Genomic DNA, 13,293 nt, shown 5'->3' on the forward strand with positions numbered 1-13,293 from the left:
ATAAACAATTTCAGAACAATCTGAGATGGTGGGTGTCATGGCTTGCTGAAATGACATGGAACGACTCTAGAACTGACTACCCGCACCTTAAATGTTCTACCAAAGACGTTTCAATTTGTGGTTCTACCGCAGTGTATTCACTAAGAACCACACAGGATTCACTGGTGAGAGCGCTAAGCGGAAGCACTGCCTGACTGCTATCACGCAAGGAAGGGGACGGAAGTCTCAGACCTGCTGCCTTTTGAAACATCGTTGCAGTGTATGACGGCGGATGGATATGTTCCAACGCTATTACAAAGAAAGTTCCCAGAATCATCGTCATTGGGAAATTCCAGACAGTTCCCAAAAGCTTGCTAATTGTCCCTTGCATCACCCATTCCCATGGGATTATACATCAAACTGTATTCACAATTATATGACCAATAGTATAACCTATCGTGTAACAAAAAAAAAGCCGTAAAGGCACTTCAGGAAAATGTATGATTGCTTGGAACTATTTACTTATTGTCACGTAAAGTCCCGCGTATGTACACTGTTCGTAGTTCGACCGTGCGCTGACGTCATCGATTTGCTCCGCTCCTTCCTTTCCTCGGTGGTTGAAGCTGTCTCTGCCGCGTTGTTGTGTCGTTTACTGCTTTCATTTGTGACGAAGATGGCCGCTGGTCCCCTCTCCGCTGTCCCTAACACATCCACGAATAGTGATGGGATCCTTATCGGCGACAGAGTTTATTCTGAAGTTGTCCTCACTATCAGCAACTCTCTTATACCAGAGGAAAGGCTTCAGCCAACCCCGTCTATGCTCGATGGCCTCGACCTGCACACGGAGACCGACCTCCGTATCCTGGGTTGCGAGCTAATTCAATCGGCTGGTATTCTTCTACGCTTGCCACAGGTAAACATTCAAAATTAACATCCAGTATCGTTATCTTATGAAAAACATAAGTACCATAGCGGTTGTTGTTTATCGCATCTTTGTTTATATATCCCGTCAAAATAAGGCCAAGCAAGGCCGGGAAATGCCCAAGGCTAACGTTCGCTCACAGCTAACTAGTTAACTTATTTATTAGCATAATCTGGTAGACTAATTTGGTCCATTTTGTCGAATCATGTGTACAACCGTGTTATTTAGTGCAATTATCAGTTACAAATGTAACTTATTTGAATAAGTATTATATTTAAACGTGTGCTGCGCTTACAGCGGGATAACGGCCGTGGGATGACAAGAACAAAATGGCGGATATCTATTTATGAATTCCATTTAACGTGACATAAAACTGTCGTATTCATTTATTGTTCTTTACCTTACAGGTGGCAATGGCTACGGGTCAAGTTCTTTTTCATCGTTTTTTCTACTCAAAATCATTTGTCAAACACAGTTTTGAGGTAAGTCAAGTTGTCTTTTTCGGCAAATTAGCAGTACAACATTAGGTAGTTTAGCATCGGCACCGGGTAGTGTGTGTAGAAAACGTTTACGTTGGCGGCCATATTGTAATTTACAGTAGCGTAGCTGGGTTGTGGCACGTAACCAGGCTTGTTTTGAAACTATTTCATAGTCATTGCAGCTAGCTAGCTTGTCACTTTAGGTGACGTAATCGTTGCAACGCCTCAGAGTAATGCTAGTGTTTTGCTAGCTAACCACATCTTGCAACATACTGTAAATATTTTTTATTCTTGTGTCCCCAGATTGTTGCAATGGCCTGTGTCAACTTGGCTTCCAAGATCGAGGAAGCGCCACGACGATTCAGAGACGTCATCAATGTTTTTCACCATTTAAAACAGAGTCACAGAGGCAAAAGGTAAGCATCCATATAGAAACTATCCTTTGTTTCTGTCGGTCTTACATCTCTTTTAATTGTACGTTAACCATTTGTGAAAAATGCAAGTATATTCATCTTGCATTATATTAATTAGTAACTATGTTTTAAGTATCTTGTATGATGCTCTGATGTATGAATGTGAAAAAAAATGCCCTTTGTTGATCCATGCTCTCTAAAACGTTTCAGTTTCCTCATCTCTGATCAATGGTAGTTACAACATTATATTCACAGCTACATGCATAGACAAGTAGATCGAAAGGTGAAAGGTGATAAATTAGCACCTCTAACCTAAATAACTGTTGGTTGCCAAGAGAGAGAACTACTAGGCACCAGAAGACAGGACACACTGCTAGACGAGTGTGTCTTTGACCAGAATAATCTGTTCAGTTCCAATTCTAAGGCTGTGGTATTAACTTGGGTTCTCTTTTCCCTTGCAACCAACTAACAGCGACCAGCTACATTTACCAAAGCCTGGGTGATGTGGAATGGTACGTAGAGATGAAGCAGTCGGCATGACAACCATGAGCGAGGTGTCACCCCCCCTCCCCTGGGAGACGCCCGTGGTGTGAGTCACTGCGGTGCACTGGGATCGGGGAGGACAGGTTGGCCGCAGGTCCTAGGCTGGGAGCCTTGGACTCCTTTGTCTCAGTCTAAGCTTTTGGTGTTTGTGGACCCTCTGGTAACGTAGCTCAAACACTACATACTGTGTGTATTACAGAGCAACCTCCCTCATTCACCAAATGGCATTCACGGCTTTTACAGAAATATCACTTTTTTTTTATTTTCCCCCTTAGAACATTTGTACAATTGTTCACATGCATTAGTTAGTGCATCTAGATTTAATGATGTAATGCATGTAAGAGGTGGGTGGGTTGAGTTTTAATGAGAATACATCACCTGTAATTGATGGACATACGCAGGGCTTTCCAGACTCTTTAAAAAATATATATTTTTTAAGAGGTTTGTTTGGAGGAAACAGTTTTTGTCTTGGAAATTGACCATTGTATGCTAAACTGAACAGTCAGTCTTTGGAGTAGATATAACCCATTACATCTGCTGCCTGACTGCAGCTTGTGTAGTAGCTTGGAAACATGAACTATTCATCCTGGCTAGACTACCACTGAAGTAAGGAAATTAGTCAATACAAACTTGCTTTTGTAAAGACAAAGTAGACTGCCATGACATGCACGTTTTAATAGCAACTTTGGTCATGTTTGTTCTGATAACTGTTCCGTTAGAAAATGTTTTTAATTCTGACAGATCTAGTGTCCAGAAGTATTAGCTACAGTCATGTTACCCCCTTGTCATATCAGAGGACTAGATGGGTACGGTCATGTTGCTACCTTGTCATATCAGAGGACTAGGTGGGTACGGTCATGTTGCTACCTTGTCATATCAGAGGACTAGGTGGGTACGGTCATGTTGCTGCCTTGTCATTTCAGAGGACTAGGTGGGTACGGTCATGTTGCTACCTTGTAATATCAGAGGACTAGATGGGTACGGTCATGTTGCTACCTTGTCATATCAGGACCAGATGGGTACGGTCACGTTGCTACCATGTCATATCAGAGGACTAGATGGGTACGGTCACGTTGCTACCATGTCATCAGAGGACCATATAAAAATGCTACCTCTCTTGCATTTCTGATGTGGGGCCCTTAATCTCCTGTAGACTGATCTGTCTGTTTTGAAGCGATCGTAAGATCCGTGCTGCGTTAGTGCACTGTCTATTTATTTATCTGGGTTAACAGAGATGATGGGGTCCTTCACATACTTCCTGGTGTAGCGCTTTCTGTAATCAGGCTTCACTTGAAGAAGAGATGGCGATCTCAATGTGACTTCCCTGGTTAAGTAAAGTATACGTCAAAATCTGTTTTTACACACAATATGAGTCTCTAGACGGTAATGACCAAAATCCATTTTCTTACAAATGGTGTGTTTAAGTACTCGTTTTGTAAGTAAATTGTCATATAGGCCGTACCTGAAGTATTTTCTTTCCATAACATGGTGAAAGTGCATGTTTTGCTTGTAAGGCTTCTTAGTTGGGTGACTATGCGACTGAAGTCAGGGTAGTCCAGGTTATTCCATTACAAAGGGAAGAACAGAACGGGTAGTCCAGGTTATTCCATTACAAGGGGAAGAACAGAACAGGTAGTCCAGGTTATTCCATTACAAGGGGTATTACAAGGGGAAGAACAGAACAGGTAGTCCAGGTTATTCCATTACAAAGGGAAGAACAGAACGTGTAGTCCAGGTTATTCCATTACAAGGGGAAGAACAGAACGGGTAGTCCAGGTTATTCCATTACAAGGGGAAGAACAGAACGGGTAGTCCAGGTTATTCCATTACAAGGGGAAGAACCAGGTAGTCCAGGTTATTCCATTACAAGGGGAAGAACAGAACGGGTAGTCCAGGTTATTCCATTACAAAGGGAAGAACCAGGTAGTCCAGGTTATTCCATTACAAGGGGAAGAACAGAACGGGTAGTCCAGGTTATTCCATTACAAAGGGCATTACCGGGGGAATAACAGAACGGGTAGTCCAGTTTATTCCATTACAAAGGGAAGAACAGAACGGGTAGTCCAGGTTATTCCATTACAAGGGGAAGAACAGAACGGGTAGTCCATTACAGGGGGAATAGCAGAACGGCTAGTCCATTACAAGGGGAATAGCAGAACGGGTAGTCCATTACAAGGGGAAGAACAGAACGGGTAGTCCATTACAAGGGGAAGAACAGAGCGGGTATTCCAGGTTATTCCATTACAAAGGAAAGAACAGAATGGGTATTCCAGGTTATTCCATTACAGGGGTAAAGAACAGAACGGGTAGTCCAGGTTATTCCATTACAAAGGAAAGAACAGAATGGGTATTCCAGGTTATTCCATTACAGGGGTAAAGAACAGAACGGGTAGTCCAGGTTATTCCATTACAAAGGGAAGAACAGAACGGGTATTCCAGGTTATTCCATTACAGGGGGAAGAACAGAACGGGTATTCCAGGTTATTCCATTACAGGGTGAAGAACAGAACGGGTATTCCAGGTTATTCCATTACAGGGGTAAAGAACAGAACGGGTAGTCCAGGTTATTCCATTACAAAGGGAAGAACAGAACGGGTATTCCAGGTTATTCCATTACAGGGGGAAGAACAGAACGGGTATTCCAGGTTATTCCATTACAGGGGGAAGAACAGAACGGGTAGTCCAGGTTATTCCATTACAGGGGTAAAGAACAGAACGGGTAGTCCAGGTTATTCCATTACAAAGGGAAGAACAGTACGGGTAGTCCAGGTTATTCCATTACAGGGGGAAGAACGGGTAGTCCAGGTTATTCCATTACAGGGGGAAGAATGGGTAGTCCAGGTTATTCCATTACAAGGGGAAGAATGGGTAGTCCAGGTTATTCCATTACAAGGGGAAGAACGGGTAGTCCAGGTTATTCCATTACAAAGGGAAGAACAGAACGGGTAGTCCAGGTTATTCCATTACAAAGGGAAGAACAGAACGGGTAGTCCAGGTTATTCCATTACAAAGGGAAGAACAGAACGGGTAGTCCAGGTTATTCCATTACAAGGGGAAGAACGGGTAGTCCAGGTTATTCCATTACAAAGGGAAGAACAGAACGGGTAGTCCAGGTTATTCCATTACAAAGGGAAGAACAGAACGGGTAGTCCAGGTTATTCCATTACAAAGGGAAGAACAGAACGGGTAGTCCAGGTTATTCCATTACAAAGGGAAGAACAGAATGGGTAGTCCAGGTTATTCCATTACAAAGGGAAGAACAGAACGGATAGTCCAGGTTATTCCATTACAAGGGGAAGAACAGAACGGGTAGTCCAGGTTATTCCATTACAAAGGGAAGAACAGAACGGATAGTCCAGGTTATTCCATTACAAGGGGAAGAACAGAACGGGTAGTCCAGGTTATTCCATTACAAAGGGAAGAACAGAACGGGTAGTCCAGGTTATTCCATTACAAAGGGAAGAACAGAACGGGTAGTCCAGGTTATTCCATTACAAAGGGAAGAACAGAACGGGTAGTCCAGGTTATTCCATTACAAGGGGAAGAACGGGTATTCCAGGTTATTCCATTACAAGGGGAAGAACGGGTAGTCCAGGTTTTTACCATCTTGTTTGGTGATGTTTCTGTTTATTTCTGTGAAAGCTGTGATGCATGGTGACTTGAAGTAGACATGGATCAGTGTAACTCAAAAGCTTCCACTGAAATCACAGGAGTCAAACCCCCTAAAAAAACATTTGGACCTGTTGCTTTTAGTTGGTTGAAGGGGGAAAGAGAACCAGTCAATGAAAGCAGAAGGGTGCTTTCTTTCTGTTTTTGAGGGGGGGAAACATTTTTGGTTATTTTCATTCTTTTTATAAAGCAGGAGTGCAAGTTCATTGATTCTTGATCAGAACTACATTAATACCAAAAACCAAGTGATCAAAGCTGAACGGAGAATCCTGAAGGAGCTGGGCTTCTGTGTACACGTCAAGCACCCGCACAAGGTGAGTCCCAGTTACATCGCTCAGAATACACATACAGTGCAACTGTAGACCCAGCCGGTGCTATTCTTGCTCAAGTCACAGCTACATTTATCTCAACACTAGCATTAGGCCAACCTATTAGACTACACTACTACAATTACGTCTTTGATAGTTTGTGTGACTCACATGACAGCTGTAGTTGTGGTGTTCTAGAACATTCTCTTTTCAGTACAGCCTGGTGGTTTGCATTCTCCCACACCTGGTGATTGTGAAACCATGTTGATTATTGCATAATGTCAACTGGTCTTCTTCCAGATCATCGTCATGTACCTGCAAGTCCTGGAATGTGAGAAGAACCAGACTCTGGTCCAGACCGCCTGGTAAGTACATGGCCTGTACCCTAACTAACCCAGTGCCCTACGTCACAAACACCTGCTGTATCACCCTCTGTAACCTCTATTCTCTGATGGATTCATTAGTGTCTTATTGAGACCTGTTTGTTATCCTCTTGTCCATGCATGGCTATTTCTAGTCTATGATTCTGGTGCCCAGGGAACTCAGTTTAACTTTGTCCTTTCTCTCTACTCTTTGATTAAAGGGTAGTCCATGCTGGTAAGTCTCATAAAGAACCTCTGAAATCTGCTCCTCCAACCACATGACCTCAGGAGCGCCCCCATTGGCTGGCTGCCCTTCTCGGAGACAGCCAATCCAGTGAGAGCTCTCTGCCGAGATTCACTGAAGGGGGCGGGCCTTTCCCAACTGCCAGCATCGTCTTGTTTTCTCTTGGGGGTGTCCAGAAGGATTTGTATTTTGGGGGTTTTGCTTCCTAGGTTAAAGTTGTATACATTTTTTTCTAGATAGCTATATAGATAACTATTGCATTATACTTCTATTTTTTTTCTAGTTTACTTGCTCTAGATTTGAAGTAAACATATCCTGAAGTATTTTTTTTTTGACTCAACCGTTTTCTGGGTATGCCTTTTTGATGCAGTAGTTAAAGTGTACTGTTGAACTGTCTATTTGATTTTCCCAAACTGACGTGGTCTCCAGACATGTCTTACAGGCTGATCCTGCTCAGGCTTTGTCTCCAAGGACCTGTCTCGCCACCCATCAATATCCAATGGCCACTTTTTGCAGTAATCTATCAGTAGTCCACCAGTCCAAAGTTCAAACCCTCAGCAAGTCTAGGGAAGCCTGTTCTGGGGGACCCCTGTGTGAGCTGGTTTTCTGAATAATGTTTAATTGATCTGAAATCGTATGACAGACCACTTTTATTTTTTATTTAACTAGGCAAGTCAGTTAAGAACAAATTATTATACCCTGGCCAAAGCCTCCCTTAACACGGACAACGCTGGGCCAATTGTGCGCCGCCTTATGCCAGTCGCATTCCAGGACTGGCTCGGAACGGCTAAATGTAGTCAAGACTATTCAGAGAAGCCCAGTTTACATTTCAGTGCGTTTCTTTTTTTGTTCTCAGTAAAGATAGGTTTTGCATATCAGCCCCAGCTTCCATTAACTTCTTAGGGCTGGAATCTCGTTAACGGGATCGATATGACAACAGCCAGTGAAAGTGCAGGGCGCCAAATTCAAAACAACAGAAATCTCAGAATTAAAATTCCTCAAACATACATGTATCTTATACCGTTTTGAAGGTAATCTTGTTGTTAATCCCACCACAGTGTCCGATTTCAAATAGGCTTTACAGCGAAAGCACCACAAACGATTGTTAGGTCACCACCAACTCAGAGAAACACAGCCATTTTTCCAGCCAAAGAGGAGTCACAAAAAGCACAAATAGAGAAAATTAATCACTAACCTTTGATGATCTTCATCAGATGACACTCATAGGACTTCATGTTACACAATACATGTATGTTTTGTTTGATAAAGTTCATATTTATATTTGAAAAAGAGAGAGCCACGTCATTTTGCAGAAATACTCATTATAAATGTCAATGAAAATACAATTGTTAGACATGGAAATATAGATATACCGCTCCTTAATCGCAACCGCTGTGTCAGATTTCAAATGAACTATGGAAAAAGCAAACCATGCAATAATGTGAGAACGGCGCTAAGAAAAAATAAATTATCTGCCATGTTGGAGTCAACAGAAATCCGAAATAACTTTATAAATATCCACTTACCTTTGATCTTCAATGCACTCCCAGGAAACCCAGTTCCACATTAAATGTTTGATTTAGTTAGTTTAGTAGCTACTTTTGTTGGGGCGTTTAGTACACAAATCCAAACGCTCGTCCAGCCGAACATCAGAAAACTTCCAAAAGTTAAATTACAGGTCCTAGAAACATTTCAAACCAAGTATAGACTCAATCTTTAGGACGTTTTTATCATAAATCTTCAATAATGTTCCATCTGGAGAATTCCATTGTGTGTAGAAAAGCCATGGAACGCAGGTCGCTATCATGTGAAATTCTCATGGCCAGGACCTGGCTCTCTGCCAGACCACTGACTCAAACAGCTCTCATCCGTCCCCACATCACAGTAGAAGCCTCATTCAAGTTTCTAAAGACGGTTGACATCTAGTGGAAGCCTTAGGAAGTGCAACATAACCAATATCCCACTGTGTATTCAATAGGGGCTGGGTTGAAAATTGGCCGACCTCAGATTTCCCACTTCCTGTTTGGATTTCTGTTATACTCAGACATCATTCAAACAGTTTTAGAAACTTCTGAGTGTTTAGTATCTAATAATAATATGCATATATTAGCAACTGGGACTGTTTACTGGCCGTTTACTCTGGGCACCTTTCATCTAAGCTAATCAATACTGCCCCTGCAGCCATAAGAAGTTCAATCCTGAAGGGGACACGTTTTGAGTGGGTAGGGGTTCTACCAGCAGTGTTCTGTCACCCACCCCCCCTCATCTTTCTGTTTCAGTTTGTCTGTCTGACTGCTCGCTAGATGGCAAAACCATCAATCAGAAATGTCCATTGTCTGTCGGTGAGATGTTTCCATGTCTTGCCTGAGCTATAGCTTTATCAGGGTCACTGAAACTCTTGACTACTACCCTGTTACCTGACACAACAGCATTGTGTAGGCCTTTTGATGAGAGTTCAAGTTGAAAGCTACTTAGAGATGATATCTTAACTAGAGTGCAGCATGCCATCCCATCCCACAGCTCTAGTCTGACCTGTCCAATCTCATCCTTGAGCTGTGGTTAAGGGAAACTTCCATCTCTCCTCTCAGCCAAGAGATGAGTTGTTGCCTCTATGGCTGCGACCTACTAGAGGGCTGCATCATATCTCTGATCACCTCCACCTCGGTCTGCTCTGCATTCACCTTCAGTTTGCATGTGCACTTTCCAAAGACATTTGAATAGTAGGACGCATGTCCACCTTTGAAATAGGACTTGAGTGGTTTTCATTTCTTTTGGACGTCCTATTGTTACGGTAAGGAGCTGTGGGCTCTAGCCTCGTCTGCACTGTCCTGTGTACAAGCTTTCATCTGTGACGCTGCATGTCCAGCTCAACACCAACATGGATGCACCTGAGAGAGAGAGAGAGGTAGCAGGACAAAGATAAACTAGTCTCCATACCATTAGCCTGTTACTATGTCAGACAAATCTGTCTGTTATTGGCGTGGTCACCAACTGTGGTCCTCTAGAGCTGCAGTTTGCAGGCTTTTGTTTCACCTGAGCACTAACGCACGGTTCAAGTATTTAATGGTCAAGCTGGAACAAACTTGCACCCCTGTAGCTCTCGAGAACCAGCTGGTGACTGCCCAGACCACTGTGATGTGGGCTGTTTGGGAGGAGATGGTGCTATGTTTCTGTATGTTGCTTTTGTCTTGTAGGAACTACATGAATGACAGCCTCAGGACCAATGTGTTTGTGAGGTTCCAAGCTGAAACTATCGCCTGTGCCTGCATCTACCTGGCTGCCAGAGCTCTGCAGGTACCGTTGGATTGGTCTTCTCCCCATCTCTAGTCTTCCACTTTTCCCCCAACATCTCTCCTGTAACAGGATGAGTCTCTTAACCAGTGGTCCCTACCCATCCCATTTTTATTTTATTTAACTAGGCAAGTCAGTTAAGAACAAATTCTTATTTTCAATGACGGCCTAGGAACAGTGGGTTAACTGCCTGTTCAAGGGCAGAACGACAGATTTGTACCTTGTCAGCTCGGTGGTTTGAACTTGCAACCTTCCGGTGACTAATCCAATGTTTACCATCATTAACTAAGTGCTGTGTGTCTGTAGATGCCTCTCCCGTCCAGACCTCACTGGTACCTGCTGTTTGGAGCCACAGAGGAGGAGATCAAGGATATCTGTATCACCACCCTCAAACTGTACACCAGGAAGAAGGTACATATCATCCCCCGAACCTTCTAGCAACCCTGCTGTATAACAAAATCCACCACACAGTACCTTCTTAACCCCTCCCTGTCACACTCTCTCTCGACCAGCCGGACTATGACCACCTGGAGAAGGAAGTGGAGAAGAGGAAGATGTCTCTGCAGGAGGCCAAGCTGAAGGCTAAAGGGCTAAACCCTGATGGGACCCCAGCTCTGTCCAACCTGGGAGGCTTCTCACCCGGATCCAAACCCTGTGAGTTTACTTTACCATAGCTGTCAATTTAAAGCCTGACTTGACCATAGCTGTCCCAATTTAAATAAGTGGTCAAGTCATCATAGATAAGTACTTAAAATAAAATAAAAAGTAACACAGTAGTACAATAACATTCCATTTCTAAACGGGGACCACCCAGTCTAAAGACATGTTATGTGTTACCCAGGTTCTCCCAACATTGTGAAGGTGGAGGACAAATCGCCCAACCCCCAGGCTCTCAAACCTGTAAAGAAAGAGCCAGACAGCAGAGCCCAGGGCTCCAAGAGCCCACACAACGGGTGAGGAACACACACACAGCTCTTTAACTACTCAACGCAGCAGGGCCTTTCGTTCTGGAGGAAAAGGGCTTTATTTTCCCATTTTAAACAGACACCCCTAATGGAAATGGAACGTTTCATCTCTCCTTTCTTTCTCTGTCAGGCTGAGGAAGGAGGCTAAGATTGGGAGAAACAGCAGGAGTAGGAGTGGATCTCGTTCCAGAACTCGCTCGCGATCACGCTCCCCACGCAGACAGTAAGACTTTAGTACTTCATTCATTGTCTGCTTTACTGCGGTACTTTACAGCCAGTTTACTGCGGTACTTTACAGCCAGTTTACTGCGGTACTTTACAGCCAGTTTACTGCGGTACTTTACAGCCAGTTTACTGCGGTACTTTACAGCCAGTTTACTGCGGTACTTTACAGCCAGTTTACTGCGGTACTTTACAGCCAGTTTACTGCGGTACTTTACAGCCAGTTTACTGAGGTACTTTACAGTCAGTTTACTGCGGTACTTTACAGTCAGTTTACTGCGGTACTTTACAGTCAGTTTACTGCGGTACTTTACAGTCAGTATTTTACTGCGGTACTTTACAGCCGGTATTTTACTGCGGTATTTTACTGCGGTACTTTACAGCCGGTACTTTACAGCCGGTACTTAACAGACAGTACTTTACAACCGGTACTTAACAGACGGTATTTTACAACCGGTGTCACACATGTATTAATATTCAACTGGAGTCTTAACTCTTTTCTTTACTCTCCAGTTACAACAGCCGGCGAAGTCGTTCTGGGACCTACAGTTCTCGTTCTCGCAGTCGGTCTCACAGCCGCAGCCCCTCACCCCGACGCCATCCGTCCTCCCCCCTCCTCCTCCCACACCTCAAGCCAAAGCCCGGCCACCATGGCAACATCGACCCCAAGCCATCGAGTCGTCATAGCAGCAGCGGCGGAGGGGCTCACAAGAGGAAGAGGTCAAGGTCGCGCTCTGCCAGCAAAGGAGAGAGGGAGCGGGACAGAGACCGCAGCACGTCGGACCTCTCTTCGGCCAAGAAGCACAAGCACGAGAGAGGTGGGGCTGGGGGAGGACATCACCGTGGAGACAGGAGGGAGCGGTCCAGGTCGTACGACCGAGAACGAGAAAGGGCGCGCACCCACAAGACCAAACGCCATAGCAGCAGCAGTGGTGGACACTCAGGGCACGGACGCCATCGCCGCTGAACCAGGGGCAGGAGTCCCCTCCACTCCTTAATGCAGTTTTGTGTTCTGCTTTACCACAATCCTCCTTTTCAACCTGTTTTAATTGACATGTAAATGCTGGACTTGGAGACAACATATTTACAGTGTAAAGATGGTTAAAACTGCTGATTTAGTGACAACGCTTTGATTTATAAAAGCGACTCTTCAGTGGAAGAAGGAATGAATGCGTGTACTACAAAATAATAATTCAGGAAAGACCTCAAGACTTTGTGGACTGAAGGAAGTGACTACCGGGTTCTGTTTGTTTTATCTAAAGCAGTGTTCTGTACAGATTGCAAAGGACTACTGGGCTTCTCTAGAAACAGGCTGTATCTTTTTACAGCTGAATGCAAACTCTTGATTTCAGAACCTTTTTAGGATCGTGGTGAATTTGTTACACTGGTTTTTAGTCTGCACGTGTTCATGTCTGATTTTTACTTAATAAAAAAAAATAAAAAAAGACAATTTGACTCCATTTCTCTTTTGTAACACTGGACTACAGGTCATGAAAAGCTGCAATCTGCTGTAGGTGTTCACACAGGGAGCCCAATTCTGATCTTTTTCCTCTAATATCAGCTCTGAGGTGATTGGTCAAAAGTAGGGATGACTCCACTACATTTTTGTACGATACCAATATCCAATATTGTCTTTGCCGAAACCTCACCCCGCCCAATTCCCATATTGAATTTTTTTTGTGGCCTTTTATGCATTCTAGTACAGTTAAATGGTTTAAACACTGACTAAAAAGTGATTTTGTTGACATTTACATGTCCCCATTACCAATAAAACATGATCAAACCAATTTCTTTCACTTGCTGTTTTGTTCATTCACAACCAGAATTTCATCATACATGTCAAGCAGTGAGGTTTCAGCTCTGTCAGTCCGCGGCCTCTTCCTCGTTGCGCACTGT

The 13,293-nt window shown here is 43.7% G+C and overlaps 1 protein-coding gene across 1 annotated transcript; it reads left to right on the forward strand.

Annotated features, from left to right (window-relative positions):
- The first annotated feature begins 579 nt into the window (after positions 1–579).
- On the forward strand, positions 580–12,847 carry ccnl1a (cyclin L1a). The gene is made up of 11 exons (XM_029656754.2): positions 580–892; positions 1,309–1,383; positions 1,684–1,796; positions 6,199–6,319; positions 6,614–6,678; positions 10,114–10,213; positions 10,517–10,621; positions 10,723–10,864; positions 11,052–11,163; positions 11,306–11,398; positions 11,911–12,847. Exons 1-11 carry the CDS (start codon positions 653–655, stop codon positions 12,362–12,364), a joined length of 1,620 nt encoding a protein of 539 aa, XP_029512614.1. The 5' UTR covers positions 580–652; the 3' UTR covers positions 12,365–12,847.
- The last annotated feature ends 446 nt before the right edge of the window (positions 12,848–13,293 follow it).

The sequence above is a fragment of the Oncorhynchus nerka genome, linkage group LG11 (genome assembly GCF_034236695.1).
Source record: "Oncorhynchus nerka isolate Pitt River linkage group LG11, Oner_Uvic_2.0, whole genome shotgun sequence".
In the NCBI taxonomy this organism is placed as follows: domain Eukaryota; kingdom Metazoa; phylum Chordata; class Actinopteri; order Salmoniformes; family Salmonidae; genus Oncorhynchus; species Oncorhynchus nerka.

Excerpts from the sequence above, each read along its gene's own strand:
- ccnl1a (XM_029656754.2), top strand. The coding sequence starts at position 653 with ATGGCCGCTGGTCCCCTCTCCGCTGTCCCTAACACATCCACGAATAGT. Across the intron at positions 893-1,308 it reads TTCTTCTACGCTTGCCACAG|GTGGCAATGGCTACGGGTCA; the intron begins GTAAACATTCAA and ends TTTACCTTACAG. Across the intron at positions 1,384-1,683 it reads TTGTCAAACACAGTTTTGAG|ATTGTTGCAATGGCCTGTGT; the intron begins GTAAGTCAAGTT and ends TTGTGTCCCCAG.